General features: G+C 36.2%; 4 protein-coding genes across 9 annotated transcripts; 1 reads left to right on the plus strand and 3 right to left on the minus strand.

Moving 5' to 3' along the window:
• Positions 1 to 680: 680 nt before the first annotated feature.
• On the minus strand, positions 681 to 8,437 carry usf2 (upstream transcription factor 2, c-fos interacting). 3 transcript variants are annotated; one of them, XM_055219496.2, is made up of 11 exons: positions 8,248 to 8,437; positions 7,329 to 7,372; positions 7,069 to 7,184; positions 6,648 to 6,767; positions 6,390 to 6,543; positions 6,105 to 6,192; positions 5,579 to 5,623; positions 4,373 to 4,431; positions 2,938 to 3,032; positions 2,727 to 2,855; positions 681 to 1,132 (listed from the first exon to the last, which is right to left on the minus strand). In XM_055219496.2, the coding sequence occupies exons 1-11, from the start codon at positions 8,283 to 8,285 to the stop codon at positions 1,046 to 1,048; spliced, it is 975 nt and encodes a 324-aa protein (XP_055075471.1). In that variant the 5' UTR covers positions 8,286 to 8,437; the 3' UTR covers positions 681 to 1,045. The 3 variants fall into 3 exon arrangements, with proteins under 3 accessions (XP_055075471.1, XP_055075470.1, XP_055075472.1); XM_055219495.2 differs by having other exon boundaries at positions 7,069 to 7,187; positions 8,248 to 8,436; XM_055219497.2 differs by lacking the exon at positions 5,579 to 5,623 and having other exon boundaries at positions 7,069 to 7,187.
• A 555-nt stretch (positions 8,438 to 8,992) lies between these two features.
• On the plus strand, positions 8,993 to 14,627 carry lim2.4 (lens intrinsic membrane protein 2.4). Of its 4 annotated transcripts, XM_055219500.2 has the most exons (6): positions 8,993 to 10,352; positions 11,229 to 11,408; positions 11,927 to 12,001; positions 12,137 to 12,286; positions 12,393 to 12,527; positions 13,144 to 14,627. In XM_055219500.2, exons 2-6 carry the CDS (start codon positions 11,240 to 11,242, stop codon positions 13,203 to 13,205), a joined length of 591 nt encoding a protein of 196 aa, XP_055075475.2. In that variant the 5' UTR covers positions 8,993 to 10,352; positions 11,229 to 11,239; the 3' UTR covers positions 13,206 to 14,627. The 4 variants fall into 4 exon arrangements, with proteins under 4 accessions (XP_055075475.2, XP_055075473.2, XP_055075474.2 ...); XM_055219498.2 differs by lacking the exon at positions 8,993 to 10,352 and having other exon boundaries at positions 10,959 to 11,408; XM_055219499.2 differs by lacking the exons at positions 8,993 to 10,352; positions 11,927 to 12,001 and having other exon boundaries at positions 10,959 to 11,414.
• A 324-nt stretch (positions 14,628 to 14,951) lies between these two features.
• Positions 14,952 to 16,218, minus strand: LOC129455948 (formyl peptide receptor-related sequence 4-like). The gene is made up of 2 exons (XM_055220741.2): positions 15,668 to 16,218; positions 14,952 to 15,585 (listed from the first exon to the last, which is right to left on the minus strand). The coding sequence occupies exons 1-2, from the start codon at positions 16,175 to 16,177 to the stop codon at positions 15,100 to 15,102; spliced, it is 996 nt and encodes a 331-aa protein (XP_055076716.2). The 5' UTR covers positions 16,178 to 16,218; the 3' UTR covers positions 14,952 to 15,099.
• A 2,550-nt stretch (positions 16,219 to 18,768) lies between these two features.
• Positions 18,769 to 21,679, minus strand: LOC129455770 (C3a anaphylatoxin chemotactic receptor-like). Its single transcript, XM_055220532.2, has 3 exons — positions 21,526 to 21,679; positions 20,685 to 21,198; positions 18,769 to 20,476 (listed from the first exon to the last, which is right to left on the minus strand). The coding sequence occupies exons 2-3, from the start codon at positions 21,195 to 21,197 to the stop codon at positions 19,985 to 19,987; spliced, it is 1,005 nt and encodes a 334-aa protein (XP_055076507.2). The 5' UTR covers position 21,198; positions 21,526 to 21,679; the 3' UTR covers positions 18,769 to 19,984.
• Positions 21,680 to 26,103: the final 4,424 nt, after the last annotated feature.

Below are 26,103 nucleotides of genomic sequence, written 5' to 3' on the forward strand. Positions count from 1 at the left end.
TTTCAAAACATAGTTGACGACTGCTTGGAAATGAAGATAAACAATGACGAAAAAAAATCTTCCATGCACCTTCCATTCTGTTTTTCACAACTTAAATTGGGAAATAGGACCTTTAAGATACATTTGTAGAGAATTCAATCATTGAGTTAAGAACAACGGGTTGAAATACATGATATATATACACATTACGTATAGTATGTGAAGCCAAAAGGGCAAAAAGTGCAGGGTTAGAAGGTTAAGGGGATTCCAGAGCCTTTGTTATTGTCCTGCATCTCAAACCCTGAGCTACTTGTTTTGCCTTCACTAAATCACAGTGCATTAAAATCTGTATACTCTGAAAACGGTAGACAATGTCGCTCAAACATAGTTTAAGTTTAGTCATCAAATTTATCAATCCTACTATAAACAAAAATGTTCATTTACAGTCTACGCCTACTGTAAAGTAATTAGTCAAGATGTCATTATGTAATGTCTGATTAATCATCCATCCTCAAGTCTGATACAGGAAAAGACTGCAAAATAAAATACAAAAAAATCCTAAGTCAATTTAGGTCACATGACAACTTTGTTGAGGTTGACGTTTCAGCTTTAAGCCAAATGCAAAGGTTTTGTATACCTGCTGTGTAATTTCTCTCAAAGGCTAATAAATACAATACCAAACAAACCCTTCAAAAAAGACCTTCTGTCATAAAAGTGTATTAAACAAAACAAAAAATGATGACCATTAGGCATGAGCAGGCATATAACTGGTTCCAATATTCAAAATAGGACAAAGATCTGTTGAAAGCCGGATGCAGGTGGGTAATTCCATACTGAGTGAGTCCAGGGTCCCGGGTTCTCGTAGGAGTGAAAGAGAAACCAAAGTGTGCTTTTACAGCAGGTACATTTTCACTACTGTCAAAGTCTTTTGTCTGTGTAACATACGCATTCATATCCTACTGAACAGCTAAATATCTGAAGTCTGTGATGAGACGTGAGCAAGTGAGTTCGTGGGGGTTATAAATCCGCTTTGCTGTCGAGTCTCTAGCTGGTTAATGTTTTTTTGTCACTGTGATGTAGTTTCGTTCATTTCCAGGCCGTGCTGTTGTAATTGAGCTCGAAGCAGTGCATTGTCGTTCTTCAGGTCTTCAATCTACAGAGGAAAATATATTACATTACATAATTATAATACAGGAATACACAATTGTATTATACATGCTCAGACTAGTTAGTCAATTTCACTACTGATTCGGTTAACAAAATCATAACCCATCTCATTTTAATCATATAAAGCAGTGGTCTCCAACATGTTGCCAGTGTCTGCGAGTTGCCCGTCAAAGCATATTCTATTAAAGGCGGGGTGCATGATCTCTGAATCTTCTTTTGATAGACCCGCCACACATACGCAACCCAGGCAACGATGTCGGTTAGTAGACACGGCCCTTACTGCTGATTGGCTACAAGTGTGTTTTGAAAGTCGGCCCGACTCCCTTTTCCAAAGTGTTTTTCAAAAAAAAAAAAAAAAAAAAACACGCCCCGCCTTTAATAGCCTACATTTTAAAATTTATTTAGTACATATTTTTATATTAGCTTGACTTATTTTATCATTGTTTAAAACGTTAAAATACATAAACATATCAACAAGTAAAATAAAACAAAAAGTAAAAGAAAAACGTTTTGAGTAGACTACATCAAAAAAGTAGCCCTCCAGATTGTTTTATCCATTGTGGTAGCCCTTGCTCATAAAATGGTTGGAGACCCCTGATATAAAGAATATATGGAATGGTATAAATGTCTTAAGAGTAGTTTTATAAAATCTCTGATTAGTGACATGTAAACAGCAGTGTAAAAAGGTAACATATCCTTATTTTGTTTAAAACCCATAAGATGCTTGCAGATGCACAAAATATTCAAATCATGCTAAAATAACACAGATCATTACATACAACAGGGTTCCCACACCTTAGTTAACTTCAAATTCAAGGACCTTTCAAGGACTTTCCAGGTGCAATACACTCAATTTCAAGGACTAAATGTGGGGACACATTTCAAGTGAGAGCAAGTTTACATTGTGTTACCTTTAAAGATACATTGTTACAGTTCCCTTTCGAGGGAACTCGCGCTGCGTCACTGTAGTGACACTTTGGGGATGCCTCCAAGGTTAAGTGCATCTGAATGTGTATATCAAATTCAACCAATGGTGAGGCTTAACAACAAAGACAGGGTGACGCGGGAGCCAGGAAGTTTATTGCTATCTGAAATATTGCCAAAAACGCTGTTTGCAGGAAGTATGGCAAGGGAGACGCAGTGCCTCATTCCCTTTTTAGGGAACAACAGTTACATACGTAACTCGAGACGTTTTCATGTGTCAAACACAACTACATAAAAGCATTTTGGTATGAATCAACATTTGCATATAGAAGATACAAGCATTTAAGCGAACAGTTTAGCACGTGTGCTTAAAAAGTCTAGAATTTTTATGAGATTATCCTACACTACACAGGGAATAATATGGATTTTTCCCCCCAGAAAACTTCTTGCATAAAATAGATTCAAGCACTTTCAATGACCTGTATCTATGTATGTATATTTTCAAAAACTTCCCAGGTCATTTAACCCCCCCGCCAGATTCCAAAACTTTCAAGGACCCGTGGGAACCCTGATACAAACATTCTGGCCTTTATGCAAAGTTTTCTTTCATTCTGTTCAGACCTTTGTGTCATACATTTGAAACATCACAGATTTACCTGTTGTCTAAGTAGCTCATTATCCACTTGTATTCTCTCCACCTCTTTATAGCTCTCCTGTAGCCTCTGGTTAGTCTGTCTGAGTTCTCTAATGTAGTCACAAGCTTTAGACAGGATACCTCCTTTACTCTAGTGAATACAATAAAGATTTCATTCAAAATGAGACATAAGTGACTCAGGACATTTAACTGGTTTTCTGCACATTTCGTACCGCTCCCGTTTTGGTATTATCCATATTGCAGTCAGGGATGATTTTAGATAGTGTAACAATCCAGTTGTTGATTTTGTCTCTTCTCCTCCTTTCCACTGCAGAAACACACAAAACAATAACATTACAAACTGATGTAACATCTTACATTCAATAGAGTAGATTATAAATTAGTCAAACATTATTCCCCCTCTCATGAGTCCCTTATAATTTATTAAAGCCCCCCTGTAGGGTTCCCACACCTTAGTTAACTTTAAGTTCAAGGACTTTCCAGGTCTTTTAAGATACATTGTTACAGTTCTCTTTCAAGGGAACTTGTGCTGCATCACTGCGGTGACACTTTGGGGACGCCTCCAGGGGTAAGTGCGTCTGAATGTGTATATCAAATTCAACCAATGATGAGGCTTAACGACAAAGACAGGGTGATGCGGGAGCCAGGAAGTATATAGCTATCTGAAATATTGCCAAAGACGACATTACATAGACACAGGAAGTATGGCAAGGGAGATGCAGTGTCTCGTTCCCTTCTCAGGGAACAACAGTAACCAAAGACGTTTTCGTTTGTCAAACACAACTATGCAAAAAAGCATTTTGTTATGAATCAACATTTGCATACAGAAGATATAAGCATTTAAAGTGAACAGTTTAGCATGTGAAATTAAAAGGCTACAAATTTTATGACATTCTCCTACACTACTCAGGGAATAATATGGATTTTTTTCCAGAAAACTTTTAATGACCTGCATCTATGTATGTAATATTTTTGCCTGAATTATTTCCCCCAAATTCACAAACTTTCAAGGATTTTAAGGACCTGTGGGAACCCTGTAACTGGCTTCACTGAGATATGTAACGTCCATTTTTAGCAATACATCAAACCAGGAACCTAAAATAAGACAGGAAATATTCATGCGGTTTCATGTTAAACTACATTGCTAATTACAGTATAATATGTGGACAATAGATACCAAGACAGCTGTATGACACTGTACTGTTCTGAGGTCTAAAACTGGGGACACATAACAAATAATTGTCAAGTATTGTCATGTCATTTGGTCATGATGATGTACACACTGGGCTCAGTTTTAGAATTTAAGAGCCAGTTGTCCCAGATCCAGTTAATTAAATGTGCAATTAGTGCCTACAGTTTATGTTATCCCTGCAATCTTGGGCACAGTATACAGACGAAAGCGCTGACAAAATATTTAAGTGTAAGTTCAGTTCCATAAGGTGATTGAATGTGTGAGGATGTGTGGGTTAACGGAGTTACACAAATGTTCATAAAAGACTTTTAAATAACATAGTGGGGCTATAATGTCGAGCGGGCTTGTCTTTATTACTATGACAGATTGGATGATTGGTCCTGACTCAGTCTTAAAACTACACTACAATACATTTACACAGCCTTGTTGTAGTTGTGAGTATTGCATTAGTTCACCTTCATTATGCTGTGCTCTCCTTCTCTCATCACGAGGTGCTCGGGGTCCATCAATCTTCCTGTGTAAAGAAAGAGGAAACAGAAAGTGCGACTGGTGTGGTGAGCTTGCTTTATCACACGGTTAAACTACCTTATCAACACACTTAATTTTAACACCCCCAAAACCTTCTGAATTAAAAATACTCCAGTTCAAAAACTAATCTGATTTGCTTAAAAATGTAGGTGTTATTTGCATAAACATTTAATATGCATAAGAAGAAAATGTAACCCTTTATTTGCCCCACATCAATTTTGAAAGACAAACATGTTGACATCCAGGAGGAAATCCAAACGCCATCAAACACATCTACACTTATGGCGCTTTTTCATTGCATAGTAGCCCACGGTTTGGTTTGGGTCGGGTCAGCTTACTTTTGGGGGCTTTTCCACTGGGTGCAGTACGTAGTACCCAATACTTTTTTTAGTACCACCCCGGTCGGGGTTCAAAGCGACCCAAGCTGATACTAAAACATGACGCGAAAACACTGTAGATCACTGATTGGTCTGAGAGAATCGTCACTACCAGCGTCACCGCTATAATGTAAAAGATTAGCTTTAGCTTTATGCTAGCTTGCGCTGTCTTGAGTAAATCTGTGCTTTGCTGCAAGTTCCCAAACTCTCTTTTAGCGATGAAAAACATTCACAGGTTGAGAATCAGGAACACCACATGCGTGACACGCACGTCCGCATATATGCTTAAATGCAAATTAAATGAGGCTCAGTGGTGCGCGTCGACTCACGCCACTGGTGTTTGTACAAAAACTCTCATGTGAGACAGAGGTAGTGATAAACACAATGTGCAAACATCTTTTTGTGGTGGCCAATTTTAATTTTGTGGACTGAGAAATAAATGAATGTATGGGAATGTACAACAAAGCTCTCACTTGTATGATGTCACAGCAGTAGGCAGCGCAAATATAACGACACGCCTATAATCCCTCCCACTCCGAAGTGTTACTAAACTCAATGGAAAAGCTAACCAAGCCAAAGTGAGGTGAGCTGACCCGATCTGACCCAAACCAAACCGTGGGGTACTACTATGCAATGGAAAAGCTCCAGCAAACAGATTAAAACTGCTCTCTAGTGATGAATGGGCTAGTGCAGTTATAACTAGAAGAACAGAACAGACTGGCAGCTGAAGGGGGGTTAGTAAAAAGTCTTCCTCACCAGTCTGAGCTGTTGTGATGAAGAGTCTCACGATCACCGAGGTCTCTGGGGATGGCAGGCAAGTGGGACAAATATGTTTTTTTTCTGACTTTAATTTTGTGAAACTTTAAATTGATTGGGACATTTGAATTCATTTCAATTGACATTCATAATTAAATTTTATTTCATGACATTTTCACTTCGCCCTGTTTTCCAGGATGTTAGGATTTGACTTAAAACTCAATTCACGTTAGTGTTTCCCCTTGTATCTTTTTAGCAGCAGGGTTTAACAACAGACTCCCCCAAAACATAAAACATTTATAAATAATACCATGTTACCACAAAACATTGCAACTGCTAAGGCTGTGTGTCTTTAGCACACTGTAATGTTTGTTTTGTCAACTCAAAAAAGTTTATTTTTTGGCACTTATCCCATAAAATAATAAATAATCAAGCTCACAGTTCAGCTCAGCTTATGTGAACCAGCAAAGGGGACCTAAATTATTATGTATATAACACTGGGTGCAGACCCGTGGGCAGTACTTACGTGGAGTAAGTGTGCGTACGAGGGGCGATGGTCCGCTGTGTGCCAGTCTGTAACACATCTGGTGGACTCATCATCACGTAAAACTGGCCTAATGAAAACCAAAAAAGCGTTTATTAGTGATAAGCTACAAAAAATAACTATTTTACCGTGCAAGAAAAATGCAATTCAAGAAAAAGTGCATGTGCACAAGTTATATTTGTCTTTTGGGTGGTCAGCATACTACTAGTACTTACAGCTAATAGCAAATGTTTTTAGGAATCGATTTTAAATTTTTTGAAAACTGGCCTCCAGCCTGTGTAAGAGTTGGATCAGACGTGGCCTGCACTGACACAGCTGTACCATCGCTGACAGTCGCTGCAGGAAAGTAGGCAAAGCGCGTTTCTCCACCCACCGCCTCCCCTGCTGGACTGCCTCCATTGAAGGGGTTCTGGATAACGGCCTAAACACCGCAAACAGACAGACAAAATGAGACCGGTTACACTTATTTTAAGCAAAATGACAATGGACCTGGCTACGGTCTCTTGCTTCTTGACGGTTAAATACCTGCGCTACTGCCTGCTGTGCTCCTGCAAAAGCAGCCGTAGACACCACACTGACTGCAGCTCCTCCATCTACTGCTGAGTCCAAGTGGTCTTCTGTGACCTGGACCACGCGATACGTCACCTGCATATCCCAAGAGCAGGGACAAACCCAAATGTCACATTTGAACAGCTTGTATAAAATATTTGTGTCTGCTAGTTAGATTTTTTAATGCCTTTTTTTAACATATGGCATCTTGTGATGTGGATTTAAGTTACATAAACATTGCCTTGATGTATCTTTAAATCACTGCTGAACATATGGCTCTCGTGAGAGTCATCAAAGGGGCACAGAACCCCAGGTCGTGTTTTATGACAGTCACCCCAGTTTGAACCCTGGAAAGCTTACACACCCCCTATGAAAGAAGGTTAAAGGTCATACTGACCTGTCCACCATTGCTCTCTGTGCGAAACTGGTATTGAACATTATGGTCTCCAAACGCTGCTGCTTGCTGGACGCTCGCTATGGTAACCGCCGCCTGCTCCTCGGCCCCCACCCCCTCTGCTGAGAAATGCACCAGAAACAGTGTTAGATTGTCTGGTGCATATTTTTTTCTCTATTACAAATTCAATGGAATAGCCTAAGTTACATGTTTATCATACCGATGCACAATAGATAAGGTTGGATATATTTCACATAAATTACCTTCCTGTAGTTGAACAACCTCCTCAGTTTCCTGTTTCTCGTGACTGCAAAGAGAGTTTCAGGTCATATTATAAAATAACTTCTTAGGTATCTTCAAGAGAAAGTTTATGGTGAAGATATTATCATGGGCTTTTAGTAAATTCGCCAGGCCTAAAGCAAACGATGACAAAAGGGCAAAGATATGAAAGATAAATAGAAACAAAAAAAGAAAACTTGTGTCATTTTTATAGATGTACGTATTATAGACATAAATATTTCTGCTCTATGAAGTTCAACCATGGTGAACGCCCCGCCCCCTCCCTTCACAAACTGACCACTTTTGCTTGACAAACGTAAAATAAAAACCAGCTACATTTTTGTAAATGAATAAATAAAATAACAATATTTACGTAAAAATGCAATAAGCATAACAGAGAATGCAAAAAGAAAAGCTTTTAAAATAAGATAAAGACTAAAGATCGGTTGCAGGTTGAAGGGAATATAATGCATTAAACTGCTAAAGAGATTTTCGACACCACTAAACGCGATCATAAAGGTTCAAATATCCCGTAAAGTGCATCTTGTACCCCCCAAAAGAAAGAAAAAAATAATTCCCCTTGCAAAACAAACTAGTATACCGGCTTATAGAGCAGAGTTTTGAAAATAACCAAACCTAGATAAAATCACCAAATTAGCAATCGTGCTAATACTGATATAAATATGTTCACTGTGGGTATTTAAACAGTACTGTATGTTGTTTTGCCTTTGCGCCGATCGCGTCTCACGTTTGACTTTTTATATAAATGGCATGCACAAAACTTAACAATAGTCAGAAAAACAAACTTAAAAGATGATCGCTAACTGCCAAGGTTTAAAAACAGAATAGAAAATGGTCGACTGGGGCCTGTCTAGTGGCCTCGCATAAAGGACGCGCTCATACCTCGTCGAGGTGTCCAAGCTCTGTTCGAGCATATCCATGAAGGCGAGCGGATTTAAAATCGCAATATTCAGCGACACTTGAAATACGGGAGATGGAAGCGCTGATCACGGGGACAAACACACGGGTCATGTGAGAAAGACAGTCCAGGACACGTGAGGTGCAGGCTGGGCGAGGAGTTAAAATGGAGACCGCGGTGGAGGAAGACGGAAGGAGTTCCTGTTATCGTTGCGCTCATTTGGTTGCATAGGTTTGCGCATTGCGCGCGGCTTTGTTGCGTATGCTACACCCGCCCGCCCTTTGACGAAGGCGAGATTACGACCTGTTGATCCTCGAAGTCGGTTTTCAATCGTTTTGCTTGTGTTTTCGCCCTTAATGACAGATGGTTTTACGGTGAAGCTTGTTTTTTGAGCCGCGCTGTACGGCTTTCGCAGAAACATTAATGTATCCATCCGCAAGCTTTTTAAAATCGCTGCCCTATTTTTAAATGGTGCCGTTAAGACGCGGAATGGAGTGTTTTATAAGAAACAAAATGCGTTTTATGATTAAATAAACTAACATTTTTGGGTGGACACGTGACTTAACGTGACTATGATGATTGTGCACTATTTATAACAACCCATCTTGTTTTAACAAAAACGACAGAAAAACAGAAGCGATAGTTTAAGCATGTTGATTTGTTGCCAAGTTATACATTTCTGATCGTAAAGTCTAACTCCGAGACTAATAAAGTACTCCTTGTTCATAAAGCGACAACCTCGTGAGTTTCAAGTTTTAAAATACACGTCCCTTTAAAGTCGCATTTAATCATGAAGTGATCTTACCTTGCGATTTCGTAAGGATTCACATGTCCGTATGCAATCTCAGAATACAGTGTACGTACAAAATGTACAGCTTTTCCTTGGACACATCAACACAAGGAAACAAGAAATCAGGAATATGACGAGTGTTGAATTTCTCAGGTGACCCCCGAGATCCAATCCGGGATTTTGGTCAAACCACATGACACGAATGAAGAGCGCTGGAGGGGAACCGGACATTTATTAAACCATAGCATGGCGAAATGGACAAAACCGATGTGTCCAAATCGTTTTCTTGGTCTAAATGTGATATATCTACATAAATAAATATTCCCCGTGTTTCCTATGATCTTCTGTTGTTGTTGACACAATGCTACATGGCAAACTGAACATTTGAAATGCACAGCTGGATGTGCAATGTACAAATTTGACATCAATGGTTTAAAAATACTTTTCGGGAGGAGGTTAAAGTGAATTCATGTGTCTCTTTGTGTTTTTTTTTAAAGTTTGCAGAAAGGTCTATATATGACTATTTTGTCATCTGCCTGTAAACTGTCTTACTGACATTATGGTTAACGTTAATTGAATAAAGATCTGTATTTGTATTTACAAGCTTTTCTTAAAAATACAGCATCCTACAAGTGTTTATTTAAAATTCGAAATCAATTCAAATATTACACCTAAATATGATTTAAAATATTTTTTTCACTTAATGTCAGAAAAAAATGGTTTTCATGATAAATTGATTTGCATTAACTAGAAAGAATGCACACATACAATCTTATAGCAAAGTATGAGTTTGTGTTTTGTATTGTACATATTTAAATAAATATTTAGAGATTATATAACCTAAGTTTCCTCTCATGATTGAACTCCATCCAAATATTGGAAAAAGTCAATGGGAAACATTAGGAATATTGCACTGTAAACTAGGCCTATTTAACCTGGGTAACCATACTGTGCCCCCATCGAAGCAAGCATGCAACTCAGCATTTTGCATTGACCACTACACCACAGCAATCCTTTGAATAGTGCAACAGTCTACCCTTCAAACAAAAGCAAAACCAGCAGACATCATTCATACACAAACATGCACTAGGGCCCCTTCCCTCCTAACCAGATCAAATGTATGCAGGGACAGAGCAGGTAGCATTTAAATGATTTTGCCACCATCAACAAAAAAGGGCAACAGAGGTTGTTTTTATTCTTTTGAACCTAAAGTTCTCTATGTGTTTTACCCGTGTACCTCCTAACCATTCTCCTTCTTAGAGGATAAGGAAAGCACGGTTTTGCCACAGAAGCAAAAAGGTAAGAAATAAACATAATTTGAATTGTTCAGTTCACTGTGAATGAATCGGAGTACTATAAATGCACATGGCTATCACTTTACTCCATTAATCTGTCCACTGTAAATCTTAATACACAAAGTAAATTGTTGCATTTAACAAAATGTGGCAATTTATATAAATGAAGAGTTTCAGTGCAAAACGAGATAAATCCATTTTTTAACATTTTTGTCAAAACATGTTTATTATAATTTTATCATGTTATTATTTTGTTTTATGATGATACTTAGCTGTATTTTTTAAGTTATGAAGGTTTTAATCAAAACAAACCAACTGCAGTTGCATTGAAATTAATTGGAATGCACAACCAAAAAACGAGATTTCTGAACAATTAAAAAAATGGTGGTTATCTCGTTTTGCTCCGAAACTCTTCAAATATGGTTTTAGTAATGATTCATATAGAATCTCTGCTCATGTTTTAACTCTCTGAATTAGTTCATAGTTATATTATATATCAAATTTGTTTTACATATGGTATATGCTCACTTTAAAGTTATGCAGGCATGTAGACTATATATATATATTTTTTTAAGAAAGTTATGCAAAAATAATAAGAATAAATAAAAAAATATGCACAGTAAATAGAGTTTTTAAATTGAATGAAATAATAAATATTCCAAGTAAAGAGTACATATCCTGTCCCAGTCACGAATGTGTTCAGTAAATGTTGGTGTATGATAGACATTGATATCCAAAACCAAATGTATTATGCCACATCTTGGACTGAAAAGCATCAATGTTTCTTAATTTGTTTATTTATTGTCATCGTGAGAATAAACAGATGTCATAACTGTCATGACTCCTATTTATTTGATTTCTCCTTTGCACATGGTTGCAGTGTGTGTCAGGATGTACAGTTTTATGAGCGGCGGCCTGTTTTGTGCAATATTGGGGAGCATCCTAATTGTGGTCTCTACGGCCACAGACTATTGGATGCAGTATCGTCTCTCGGGCAGCTATGCCCATCAGGGCCTGTGGAGGTACTGCATGGCCAATAAGTGCTATATGCAAACTGCAAGTATAGGTAAGTGGTAATATATTTGTGTTTGTCAAACAAAACTAACAAAAGAATAAATCTATTAACTTTTTGCTTTATATAGGCTACACTGCATGTATCCATGTGTGGAAAAAAAACATTTAATTTGTTTGTTTGTTCTTAGCCGCCTTTATTTTAGTAAAAACAAAACTTCGGCTTAAGACATCCGAGAATTTAAAGGCAACAATTTCGGATGGACCCTTTTTTGTCCCAGCATAACATCGCTACTAAAAGACAAGTTTATTAAAATGATACAATTATCAATGCTGATTTAAATGATCTTGACTGGCTTGAACATTAACTTTTTAGGGTGGTCACATCATTTTAGCCTTAGTGGATCTAAATTTGTGACTATTAAATAAATTAAACCTTTAAATGGCAAGTGTCTCTTAAAGGCACCAGTTTCGCCTGTAGATGGCACCTGATGATTTATTTTCAATAATTGGGCGCCTCACAATGGTTTGTGTTGTCTGAGCATTGCACAGTCATGTTCTGTACAGGTGCCTTAAAGTCGTTTCCCTGGTCTCATAAGATGACAGCTGAGATTACAGGAGCTGTGCTTTGGGTCATTCAAGGTGATTTAAAGGAATAGTTTTTCAAATTAAAAGAAATCCAAATATTCAATAACCAGTAAAACAGTTTTAAGCGAAAGGGATTGTTTGAGAACCTTTCTAGATGTTTCAGTGATACATTTTCATTTTTATCTCCAGCATACTGGAATGCCACACGGGCATTCATGATCCTGTCGGGAATAGCATGCTTTGCTGGCATCATTGTGGGCATTTGGTCATTCGCTAATTTTTCCTCCTTTGAGAGGTTCAGCCGTCCCTTTGCTGCAGGCATCATGTTTTTCATTTCCAGTAAGTCACGCACATGAGTCATTTTCCTGCCTTTCACTTAAACTAAGCCTGTATATCTTTTTCACACCTTATGACGCTATTCAAACCCTTCTATACATTTCTTCAGCTTTATTTGTGCTGCTGGCTATGGCAATCTACACTGGCGTAACCTTAAGCTTCCTGGGCAAGCGTTTTGGAGACTGGCGTTTCTCCTGGTCCTACATAGTGGGCTGGGTGGGCATGCTAATGACATTTTTTGCAGGTGGGAGAATATAGTCTCATAATTTACTATTTAGGGCATAAGAATACCCAATCAAACTGTTTATGAAGACTTTGTGGTTAAGTAGACAGTTATAGTCTTGGAAAATTGTCATGTTTTGGTCACAAATGTGGATGCGGTTGAAAGCAATTTAAAGGTGCAGTGTGTAACTTTTATAAGGATCTCTTGACAGAAATGCAATATAAAATACATAAATATATTAGCAGTGATGTATAAAAACCTTAAATAATTAAATGTTATATTCAAGAATTAGACTTTTTATCTACATACACAGAGGGTCCCCTTATATGGAAGTCGCCATTTTGTGCCGCCATGTTTCTACAGAAGCTCTTAACGGACAAACATTTTTTATTAAGTTGTCTGCAACGATGCAATGATGAAATGCATGCTTCTCTATGCATTTCGATGAACAGTGGACTGAAACGTTGGTTGCAATTTGCAACCTGACCACTAGATGCACTTAAATTTACACACTGCACCTTTAAGCTCTTGAGATAAATGGTAATAAATGAAAGTACGTTTTTTTAATGTATTTTGCATTTTTAGATGGAATTAAATTACTGTTTACATGTTTAATGAGACCTATTGTCCGTTTTAGGGATATTCTACATGTGTGCCCACAGAATGCATGAATCGAGAGGAGGGACTGAAAATCGTTGAGGAAAGAAACGCAAGACCGCATCCAAAATCATCAGGACTTGTCAAAAAGTATAAGAAAAGATGCAGTATGTTTACAAAATATGTAAACAATTACAAAATATTAACACACATACCAGACTGATCTCATGGGAATTGGTATAGGTGGCTATTTAATATGAATTAGTACAAAGTGAATTGTTCAAAAACGTATATATTTGAAAAAATACATTAATGAAGCCCCACCCCCATGTCTGCTCCTAAACGTCACTGGGGGGAAATCATAATGGTACTTTTTACTAATGCAAATATATTTGTGTAATTCTACACAGAAAAAAATACCAGTTTTATAGTTAATTTATTTTCATGGTAACACTTTACAATAAGGTTGTATTAGTTAGCATTAATGCATTAGGTAACATTCAACATTTACTAATTCATTTTCAAAAATAGTTAATGCACAACGGAATAACATGAACAATTGTATTGACACCAACTAACTTTAACAAATAATAAATAAATTAATAGGATTTAAATGTAATAAAATGAATCATGCTGAAAAAAATTTATTCATTTTCAATTATATTTTCAATTAATTTTCAATTTTTTTCAATTAAATTTTACATCAGACCAATTGTTTAGACTCTTTTGATCTCTAAGCATAATGCATTATATATAGTTACAAGTGGCGGCTAGTGACTGCTCTTTCGAGGGGCGCAAATCAAAAATATGTGTTCGGAGTGTCATGTGTTTTGCTCGTGTTTTCAAAATATGTGTTGGTTGCGTCATGCGAACCATGTGCGTCACGTGTTTTGTCAAAGTGGGTGCCTGCTGCGTCAAAACCGTTTATGATACGCTCACGTTCACAAAATACACGCAAGACACTCCATTAACAGTAAACTCTGATAACGCATGAGATTATGCGAGTATCTGGCAAACGCGAGCATCTCTTTTTATCATAAACCCTTTAGACGCGCCTGCAGCCGGCACTTATTTTGACAAGACACGTGACGCGCATAACACATATTTTGAAATTAGAAACCGCACACATCATCGGCCGCCACTGATATGTACCTGTCCACATTGCTGTAAGGCAGAGCTTTTGTATGTGTATTAGTATAAGGAGTTTGTTTTGTCTATGAGTTAATCTTTGGTTTTGCAGATTCTGCTTGTTAAAGCATTTATTGCATTGTAAGGTCATATGTGTCAGTCGTGCAAATTCACAACAGCCTTATCATCTGTTCATATCATACAAGTGTAACATCCTGTGCTAAAGACAAAGTGCACTGTAAAATATATGATGCTGCCTTAAATCTTTAAGAATTGACTGTACATGTAATTTCCACTTTAAATCTTGACTAGTCATGAATGCTGTGACTTTATATAACAAAATACGTGTGCTTGTGTATTTGTGTGCTGGTTTGGTTAAAATAAAAACAGTTACGATTATTAAAATGTGCAATTAGCCACAGTTTTGGGTTTTGCAGTTTCATCAGTGGTTTAGTTTTATTGCACGAGAGTTGCAATATAGAAATATATACATTTTTATAGAAAAAGACTCTCTGTAAGCTCAATGGATAAAAGCATTTGCTAAATGCAAAAAAAAAGTTCACACAGTTCAGAAAGTGGAAGTGGGAAAAACATCTTCATAAGCATTCTGTTGCATCGGAGGATTCGGTACAATTTCAAAAAGTGACAAAACTCAGTCATTCCATCATGTGGCATTTACTTTATTTACTATTTGATCAAAATAGACATATTATCTATTATTATAAAATACAATTAAAAAAGGACCAAAGTAAATACTATGTGATAAATGTAATAAAAAGTTTGAAGTCTCAGGAAAGGACACTACAGATATAAAGAAGAACCATTCATGAGACATTTTAATAGTTTAAAATTTGTATCTGTAATTAACTTAACATGGTGGTGACACAGGTTCCAATTCTAGTGATAAAGGCCTACTTGAACATTCCTCTGTAATGGTGTTCTGTGACAGAATTTGGCCTTCTTCTTTAAGAGCTCTGTGAAAAATCCCAAACAGGCTTTGACCGCTGCGTCGCCTGAGATTCAGTCCCATGCAAAAGTAAAGAATTGGGTTCACACAGCTGTTAAAATAAGCTAAGTTTGTAGCCATATGCCATATCCCATATGTGTCGTTTATATTCCATAGCTTCATAAGACGTAGGATGTGATAAGGTGCCCAGCATAAGAAAAATGCAAAAACCAATAAAGCCAGAATCCGGAGAGGCCTTGATTTGCCGGAGAGTCTCGTTCTGCGAATCCCAATAGCAGCCAGTGTGTAGCAGATGAAGATCACCAGGAAAGGAAAAAGAAATCCACAAAAGAAGCGAATGTAGGTAAAATACTTTGCTGAATCAGTCTCCCTGCCCTTTACTTCTCTCTGCAAATTTTAAACAAATGGAATAATCAAGTTAAAACACTTAAACATATATATTCAGGCAGTTTTGAAAAGCTGTTCTGACCTTTAGTGAGCATCTGCTGTTGTTATTCTTGTCAAGGTAGACCTTCCAAAATGCAAAGTTTGGTGAACTGAAGATCACTGCCACAATCCAAACCCCCAAACTGATCAGACGAGCAGCATATAAAGTCCGTCTCTTCCTGGTAAATATTGGGCACCACACGCAGATCACTCGATCCACACTGATGACAGCCAGAAGAAAAACACTGCAGAACATGTTGGCATACATCAAAAAGCCCTTTAACTTGCAGATAAAGTCTCCAAAAGGCCAGTAGCCAATGAAAATCTTGATGAGAGAGGTCATTTGTGTCATGCAGAAGATCAGGTCAGCCACGGCAAGGTTGATCAGCCAGACGTTGTTTATGCTGGGTTTCAAAAGGATGCCGGCCACCCAGATGACCACAGAGTTCCCAGTGGTGCCTAAGAGAACAATGATGGTGTAGCAGACAATGTCCAGTGGAGTTTTCTCATGGTAAACTTTGGATTGATGGGCAACAGATGTATTGAAGCTCATTCTACAATTAAAACAGATCAATTTGATGCATTAAGAAAAGGTGCTTTAGTGTTTCTTCTGTAAAATAGTTAGCATAGCATGTTTTGCTTCTGGTGTTCTGTAAGTGTTCATTTAAAGCAGAGATGTGTGTGTTTCTTGTGTGAAAATATGATTAATGTCACAATATGTGCTGCATCAATTCCTACAATGACCTATGTTTATCCATCTTAGTTACTTTGTACTTTTGATTTTCCAATGTTTTACTATAAAAATGTGCAAACATAATTTTTGTACAAATGCAGCTTGATCTTCCACCACATATAAGCTATACAAATCTTTATTGAAGCTTTTGAAGGTAATTTCAAAGCAATAATATTAATTCATTTAGAACTTTATACACATATCACTAAATATTTTATATGACCTTTTGCAATGAAATGTACACAAATTTGTTAGCTATTTTAAATTTTAAATCTGCTAATGCAAATTTACAGTTACAGGAAACGTAGTATACTACATGGACTACACTGTAAAAAATACTTTGCTGCCTTAATTTTTTTTGTTGAATCAACTCAGATTTACAAGTCATTTCAACTTACTATTATTTATCTTGACTAGAGATGAGTTGTTATAACTACAGGTGAGTTGTTATAACTATTATAATTAAGTTGACTTTTCTCAACTATATTTTATAAATTGTGACAACTCATCTCTGTTGACATGACTTGTAAATCTGAGTTAATTTTAACAAAAAATGTTAAGCCAGCAAAGTATTTTTTACAGTGTAGATAAAAATGTATTGTTAAAATCATGTTTGTGCAAAAGAAATACAAACAAATTTGTCATAAATTGCTGTGATGTGATGTCTTACCTGTACTGTTCACAATGTCAATACTGTAAGTGTTTGCCACCCCTGAATGAGTCTGTGTAACAGACGTGGTCACTATTTTATCACTGTTCAGTCTAGCAGCATTCAGCTCTTAAGGAACTCATTTTTTTCTTGAGTCAATCAGAAGTGTCAGCCAACAGGAAGAGGGAAAAAATGCACAAGCAAACATCACACACACACTAAATGTATAAGTAGGCCAGATGCTAAGTACGTATATATGTATATATACAGCCAATTATAATGACTAGAGCCTCAACCCTAGTACAAAACTTTCTTTAGATATACACCCTTTTTACAAATAAGGACATCCCTTAAGATAATTTTATTTATTTATTTATTTATTTTTTGTGGACGAATTTGTCCCCATACAATTAGTAACAGGTCTTGAGTAAATGAATTTCTTTAAATGTAGGACAGAGTGGCCACTAGTGGTGAGGTTGGAGTCAGGGGACGGAAACAGATGTTACAATGAGTTTATAAACATTTTGTTACAATGCATTATGTTATAAACATTTACTGCAACTATATGAACTTTTGTTCATCATTTATTTTGTTACACAATATTTTGAGACACAATTTCCTTGAAGATTTTTAGCAGATCTGCTCAATAATGAAATATGGAACATAAACATTAATCAATGGCGATTGTTTTCACTTGATTCTGTTAACATTTCTCATTTTAGTCAAAGAACCATGTTTTACAGTTTTTTTACAGACGCTAGGACACATTTCTCAATACTTAGGTCACTTTTGCAAAACTCTTCACACAGTTCTCCTAACAAACTTTCAGGTTGGCAAAGCAGTTCATTTTACATTCAAAATGCACTACAACTTTATTCAGGTCTCAAATCAACTCATTCTTCCAGAACACTAGCAAAGGTTGACAACCTAAAAAACACTAACAACATGTAGAATTATGCAATGTTTTCTTGTGTAAAACAAGGACGCATCTCTGTTTATAATTCACTGCAATTACTGGAAGGAATCAGACATGATGCAGAATTCTTCAATATTTTATGTAGTTTATTTTTAGTTTTTTGCACTCCAAGTAATTCCAAAAGACAAGAATTTGTATACACACTATCCACTGATACAGATACAATAGTAATGCTTATCTACTCTGTCTTCTCCATTTGGCCAATTGTTTTTATAGCATTTATTTTTAAGATTTCAAATATATTTCATTAAAATATTAGAAATGTACCAAATTGCTGTCTTATTCAGTTTTGTATTATGTTATTGTTTTGAACACATGTTTAACAGTTTTGAAAACAGTATGTAAGCATGTGCAAATTGGCCTGTATGTATAAAGAGTTTTGGTAGTTGTTGTGAGAAAAGAATTCATTAAATTTAAGAGATGTAGTCATTGAATGCATTTTGAGCCAAAGCAATGATAATTGATCCTCAGTTTAGCCCACATATACTTCTGTTGTGCTCACTGTGTGACGAGTTTTGCAAAAGTGACCTAAGTATTGAGAAATGTGTCCTAGCATCTGTAAAAAACTGTAATGGATTTTCCACCTTTAACTTGCTCTGTTTGTGATTGTACACTATATACAAAAATATGCAGCATGAAGTTAAAACAACTAGAAAATCAAGCTACTATTTTAAGTTTTGGCTTAAAAAAATTGTCATAACTTATAAACTCAAGATGAAATTGTTTAACTTAATTTAACAATAGTTTATTTGACAAAAAATATTGCACATTTTTTACAGTGTATGTTTGTGGCATAAAATAGAAAGCAGTGAAAATGCTAACTTTAGTACATTGAAATGTTATTTTAAACACAAGAGACCTCTAATACCAGTGTCCTAGCGTCTGTAAAAAAATGTAAATTAAAAAGGCACCAGAGCAATGTTTGTGGTAGCTGTGGTATAAGAGGAATAATTTATTCCGGTCCTTTAAATTATTTAAAAATAATGCACACTCCGCTTCGCGTCGTGCCACATTAACACATTGGGTGTGCATTATTTTCAATTAATTCAACGGCACGTTGTCAAATTATTCCTTACTCAATAACCTTCTCACTCCTACATATATTTGCGTTTGTGTGTTTGTTTTTATATGATTGAAGCTTTGGATACTTTATTCATTTATTTTTACTTTCCATTGAATTTTGAATTACATATTACAGCAGACACAGAGCTATGAGAAGCTAGGAAGGACAACAATTAAGGAAATATTATGTAATAAAAGTAGTAAAATAATTAAATGTAACTTGTTCCTCTTTATATTTGTACTGAAACTTTTGAATACCTGACTTGCTGTTGTGTTCTGGTCTTGTAGGGCAGTACAGGTTGTTACATTGTTATTATCTTTCTGCTTAGCTCCCAGAAACATGACTTACAATAACAGCAAACATTGTATTGAATGAAAGATATACAAACATTTTTATGCACTTAATAAAGGGGCGACAGTGGCTGAGTGGTTCATGTAGGTTGTCTACAAACCGGAAGGTTGGTGGTTAAATCCCCGGCTCCACCGGACCAAGTGTTGAAGTGTCCTTGAGCAAGACGCCTAACCCCAGCTGCTCCCGACAAGCTGGATGGCGCCTTGCATGGCTGACACCGCCGTCGGTGTATGAATGTGTGCGTGAATGGGTGAATGTGAGGCAAAACTTGTAAAGCGCTTTGGATGGCCATAGGTCTGTTAAAAGCGCTATTTAAATGCAGTCCATTTACCATAATCTACAGCAAAGAAATGTAGTATCAACAAGATGTGTAATGAAATATGAAATATGCAATTTCTGAATGCAGAAGTTTTCAGTTGTAAAAAACACCTGCAAGGCTTAAAAGAGATCAAGCCTCAGCTAAAATAAGTTATGCAAAAGTAACTAAAAAGTAATGTAAGCATTACTTTACATAAAAAGTAACTAAGTAATGCAATTAGTTACTTTTTTGGGAGTAACTTAATATTAACTTTCCCCAAAACTGACAAGTCATGCATGTGTGTGGTGAACTGTATCAGCAGCTTTTAAAACACAGTTTGACTGTTCCTCCATAGTGGTGTCCTGGGACAACGTTCGGCCTTCTTCAGTAAGAGCTCTGTAAAAAATCCCTAACAGGCTTTGATTACAGCGTTGTCTGAGATTCAGTCCCGTGCAGAAGTACAACATTGGGTTCACACAGCTGTTGAAATAGGCTACGTTTGAAGCCATACGCCATCCTAACTTTACCAATGGGTGGTTTTCATTCCTCAATTTAAGAAGACCTAGGATGTGATAAGGTGCCCAGCATAAGAAAAAGGCAAAAACCAATAAAGCAAGAATCCGAAGAGGCCTTGATTTGCCGGAGATTCTTGTTCTGCGAATCCCAACAGCAGCCAGTGTGTAGCAGATAAAGATCACAAGGAAAGGAAACACAAATCCACAAAAGAAGCGAATGTAGTAGTAAACATACTTTGCTGAACTTCCTCCAACTGCTTCTTTTTCCTGCAAATTTTTGATAATTGGAATTAACAACTTTGTGAGTAAATCTTCACAATGACATGCACAAGAAGCAGAGAAAAACATTTGCCACATCATACAATTATTACATCTACAAATCAACCAATCAGCATCCACAACAGGAAAATTAATATTCTGGAATGTGACAAATGTAGATGTGTGACAAGACAAGGCGGTTTTGCAATATTCTGACCTTCATTGAGCAGAGGCTCATGTTGTTCCTAGTAAAGACCTCTCGGTAGACAATGTACGGTGAACTGAAGATCAGCGCCACAAACCAAACCCCCAAACTGATCACACGAGCAGCACATAACGTCCGTTTCTTCCTAGCGAACACTGGGCACCACACACAGATCACTCGATCCACACTGATGACAGCCAGAAGAAAAACACTGCAGAACATGTTGGCGTACTTGAAGAAGCCATTAAACTTGCAGAGAAAGACTCCAAAGGGCCAGTGGTCAATGCATATACTGATGAGTGAGGTCACTCGTGTAAAGCAGAAGATCAGGTCAGCCACAGCGAGGTTAAGCAACCATGTGTTGGTGACATTGGGTTTCATACGGACGCCGGCCACCCAAATAACCACCGAGTTCCCAGTGGTGCCTAAGAGAATAATGATGGTGTAACAGACAATGTCCAGAGTATTTTTCTCATGATGGGTTAAATCGTGATGGGACACTTGAGAAGTTGTAATGAAGGTCATTCTACAAGCAAGATAAATACATTTGATAAAAAATGTTTTTCTTTAATAAAAAGATTTAAAGCTGTACACCATAACTTTGTTAAAAATGTCACATTTTTATCTCTCTGCCATCATAACATCTTCTTTACTAAATGTCTTAAAATTTCATTATGCATATGCATGTCTCGTAATGTTGTATACGAACTGTTTAATTTTAAGTTGTGTTTAACATAAATAAAAAAATAAAGCAACTTTATAGTTACAGAAAACATTTGATTTTACATGCTAAAGAAGATAATTATAAAATGATTAACTTGCCATGAATTGCTGTGTGCTGTGATAGTCTTACCTGTAGGCAAATCCGATTTCGGGTGTTCTTTTAAATGTGCAGCAGACACTTTGAAGTCATTTAGAAGTGTCAGCCAACAGGAAGGGGGAAGAGATGTTGAACAAGCAAAAACACAAGTGATAAATATCTTAATTTTTTCCACGAAGCAACAGCTTCTGTCCACATTGCTGCAATGCAGAGCTCTTGCACGTACAGAATGTATTGCAGTACATCTATTTCAACTTTATTTTGCCTATTAGGTCATACATTTGCAATTCACAACACCCTTATCATCTGTGCATATCATAAAAGTTTTACATCCTGTGCTAAAGATAAAGTGCACTGTAAAATATTTGATGAAAATTGGCAGTACATGTCGACTTATGAATAAAGAAACTGAAATGGTTTAAAATGAGTTAAAGTAACAACATGTTTTATGACTTATTGATCACATACTTTTTTTTACAATGTGTGTGTATTTTATGCTTGTATTTTGGTTTTGCATGTCCATTTTAAAATCATCTACTGTATTAAAAATGAATGCAGTTTTCTGCATAAAAATATTTTAAATCAAAAATTTATTCTCTTCTATTTTTAAATACTTATCAAAAGATTCATGATTATATGTTAAAGGAAAACACCACCATTTTTAAATACTTTACTATGTTCTTACCTCAACGTAGATAGTTTAATACATACCAATCTTTTATCAATGTGTGCACTTTTAATTTTTGTACAGCGCTTCTTGAACGTGTTAGCATTTAGCCTAGCCCCATTCATTCCTATGGCTCCAAACAAAAGTTTTATTTTGTGCCACCATACTTACTTGTGTAACTACTCGTCACAATCCAAACCACCAAGGTGACCACACGTGCGGCACATAACGTCTGTTTCCTCTTGGTGATCACTGGACACCACATGCTGAGCGCTCGATCCACACTGAACAACCAGAAGAAAAACACTGCAGAACATGTTGGTATACTTGAGAAAGACTCCAAAAGGCCAATGACAGCGAGATACATTGGGGATATTGAGTTTCATACGGACACCGGACACCCAGATGACCACAGAGTTCCCAATGGTGCCCAAGAGAATAATAATGATGTTGATGACAATAGTTTTCTTATGATTGGGGATTTAAGGAGTTGTATTGAAGGTCATTCTACAAGAAAGATAGATATATTCGATAAAAAAATATTTTATAAAAAGATTTTTAGCTGTACACCATAAAGCTAATTTACTACGAATTAATCAATTTCGCTGCAATCAGTACATGTAGAAACTTTACTCATATTTTATATGTGTAGTGAAGTATAATGGTCTTGAAGAGTTGTTATAAAGGTCATTCTACAATCAAGACAGATTAAAAGGATGAATAAAAAAAAGATTTTATCAAAATAAGGTCTGCATCATTCAGAAATGTCAACAGGAAGATGGAGATGTTGAACAAGCAAAAACACAAGTGATATAAATCACTATTTTATTTTTTTCCCCACGAAACAACAGCTTTTGTTCTCATTGTGCAAGGCAGATCGTACAGAATGTATTGTATAACGTACATATATTTTAACTTTGTTTTGCCTATGAGGTCAAACGTTTGACGTTTCATTTGCATTTTAAAGGAAACACCCAAAAGCGGCACATTTTTGCTCATGCCTACAAATTGGCAAATTTAACATGCTATAATACATTTTCTGTGGAGTATTTTGAGCTAAAACTTTACATAAGCACCCTGGGGACACCAAATACTTATTTTACATCTTTAAAAAAATCTCATAAATGACCCTTTTAAAGGCACCAGTTTGCCTGTAGATGGCACCTGATGATTTATTTTCAATAACCGAATGCCTTACACTGGTTTGTGTTGTTTGAGTTGTTTCCCTGGTCTCAAGATGACATGTGAGATAACAGGAGCTGTGCTTCGGTTAATTCAAAGTAATTGAGAACCTACATTTCCATCTTTATCTCCAGCATACTGGAATGCCACACGGGTATTCATGATCCTGTCGGGAATAGCATGCTTTGCTGGCATCATTGTGGGCATTTTGTCATTTGCTAATTTTTCCTCTTTGGAGAGGTCCAGCCGTCCCTTTGCTGCCGACTTAAAGGAATAGTTCTTCCTTCCGGTAGCGCCACCATCTTAGACTCAGGAGAGAGTATTAGCGTAGTGTACGCACTTTTTTTAGTGACGTATGACAAATTCGGAGGGCGGGGGACAGAGCAGCAACAGAGAAACCGCTGTATGCTGCGTAAGCGCTCATCCTGAATGCGGATGACTCTAAGAGTCGGCGGCGGCGCTACCGGAAGGTAGTTAATAACGTTAATAACATTTTAAATATGGATATTTCTACAACAACACCGCACAGATTACCCTCAGAAGACCTTTGTTTATCATCCTGGAGCCGTTTGGATTTAATTTGTGAAGGATGGACGTACTTTTTTTGGACTTGAAGGTCGTGGACTATTGCTGGACCCCGTAACATTACATTTAATCAACAGAAAGATCTAAAATATTTTCTAAAATATCCGAAAATGTGTTTGTCTGAAAAACGATGGACATATGCAACTCGGACAGCTTGGGGGTGAGTAAATCATGGGTTTAATATCGTTTTTGGCCGAACTATCCCTTTAAACTAAGCCTGTCCTATATCCTTTTTTTTTTTTGACGCTATCCAAACTACCCTTCTGTTAATTTCTTCAGCTTTATTTGTGCTGCCGACTATGGCAATCTATACTGGCGTAACCTTAAGCTTTCTGGGCAAACATTTTGGAGACTGGCGTTTCTTCTGATCCTACATACTGGGCTGGGTGGGCATGCTAATGACATTTTTTGCAGGTGGAAGAATATAGTCTCATAGTTTACTAGGGCATTAGAATAGCCAATAAATAAAATAGCTGTTTATGAAGACTTTGTGGTTAAGTAGATAGTAATAGTCATGTTTTGGTCTTACAAAGGCCACAAATGTGGGTGCGGTTGAAAGCACTTTAAGCTCTTTAGAAAAATGTAATAAATTAGTACAAAATGAATTGTACAAAAACATATGATTAATACAAAATAAATGCATTAATGAAAACCCATCCCATGTCAGAATGCATTAGCTAACATGAACTAACAGAAAACAATACTTCTACAGCATTTATTAATCTTAGTTTATGTTAATTTCAACATTTACTAATTCATTTTTAAAATCAAAAGTTGTTAACATTAGTTAATGCACAATGACCTAACATGGACAATTGTATTGGCATTAACTAACATTACACTGTAAAAAAATTCCGTAGAAATTGCAGCTGGGTTGCCGGTAACTTACCGTAGATTTACATTTATGTTTTTTACTGGCAACATTTTGTTCAAAGTTAAATGAACATTAAACATTTACGGGTCTTTGTCTTTACAGAGTAAAAGAAAACAGCATCAAGCAAAACATTCTGGGAAACAAAATCTGAAGCAAAAAACAGAAAAAGGTTGATGATGATTTCTGGTTCCCAGAATGCTTTGCGTGAGGCTTGTATAGTTTTATTCTGTAAAGATAAAGACTTGTTAATATTTAAAATTGATTTAACTTTGAACAAACTCTTGCCAGTAAATAACATAAATGTAAATCTACTGTAAATTACCGGCAACCCAGCTGTAATTACATTGTAATTTCTACTGAATTTTTAAGAAATAATACATTAAAATAATAAATGCTAAAAAACTATATTGTTCATTTTCCAATTTGATCAAATGTTTGGACTTTCTCCATCTCTAAACAAAGTAGGGATATAATACATCATGTAATTATTATATATTATATATATTTCCTATCATCCCATGTATTTTCAAAGAAATAGCTATTTGGCACATTGCTAGACAGCAGAGCGTTTGCATGTACAGTATTAAAGTAGATATAGTATTATGAATTTGTTTTGCTTATTTTTATATTTGGTGTTGCATCTTCTCTGTTCGTTAAAGCATTTATTGCATTGTGAGGTCATATGTGTCAGTCGTGCAAATTCACAACAGCCTTATCATCTGTTCATATCATACAAGTGTTACATCCTGTGCTAAACACAAAGTGCACTGTAAAACATATGATGCTGCCTTAAATCTTTAAGAATTGACTGTACATGTAATTTTAATTTACACTTTAAATCTAGACTAGTCATGAATGCTGTAACTTTATATAACAAAATACGTGTGCTTGTGTATTTGTGTGCTGGTTTGGTTGAAATAAAAACAATGAAGATTATTAAAATGTGCAGTTTGAGTTTTGCATTTTGCAGTTTCATCAGTGGTTTAGTTTTATTGTAAGAGTTGTAAAACAATGGTGGTAAAAATTATAGAATTATAAAAAAAGACACTCTGTAAGCTCAATGGATAAAAGCATTTGCTAAATGCAAAAAAAAAAAATGTTCACACAGTTCAGAAAGTGGAAGTGGGAAAAACATCTTCATAAGCATTCTGTTGCATCGGAGGATTCGGTACAATTTAAAAAGTGACAAAGCTCAGTCATTCCATCATGTGGCATTTACTTTATCAAAATAGACATATTATCTATTACTATAAAATACAAAAAAAGACCAAAGTAAATACTATGTGATAAATGTAATAAAAAG

The sequence above is a fragment of the Misgurnus anguillicaudatus genome, chromosome 20 (assembly GCF_027580225.2).
Source record: "Misgurnus anguillicaudatus chromosome 20, ASM2758022v2, whole genome shotgun sequence".
Taxonomy (NCBI): Eukaryota; Metazoa; Chordata; class Actinopteri; order Cypriniformes; family Cobitidae; genus Misgurnus; species Misgurnus anguillicaudatus.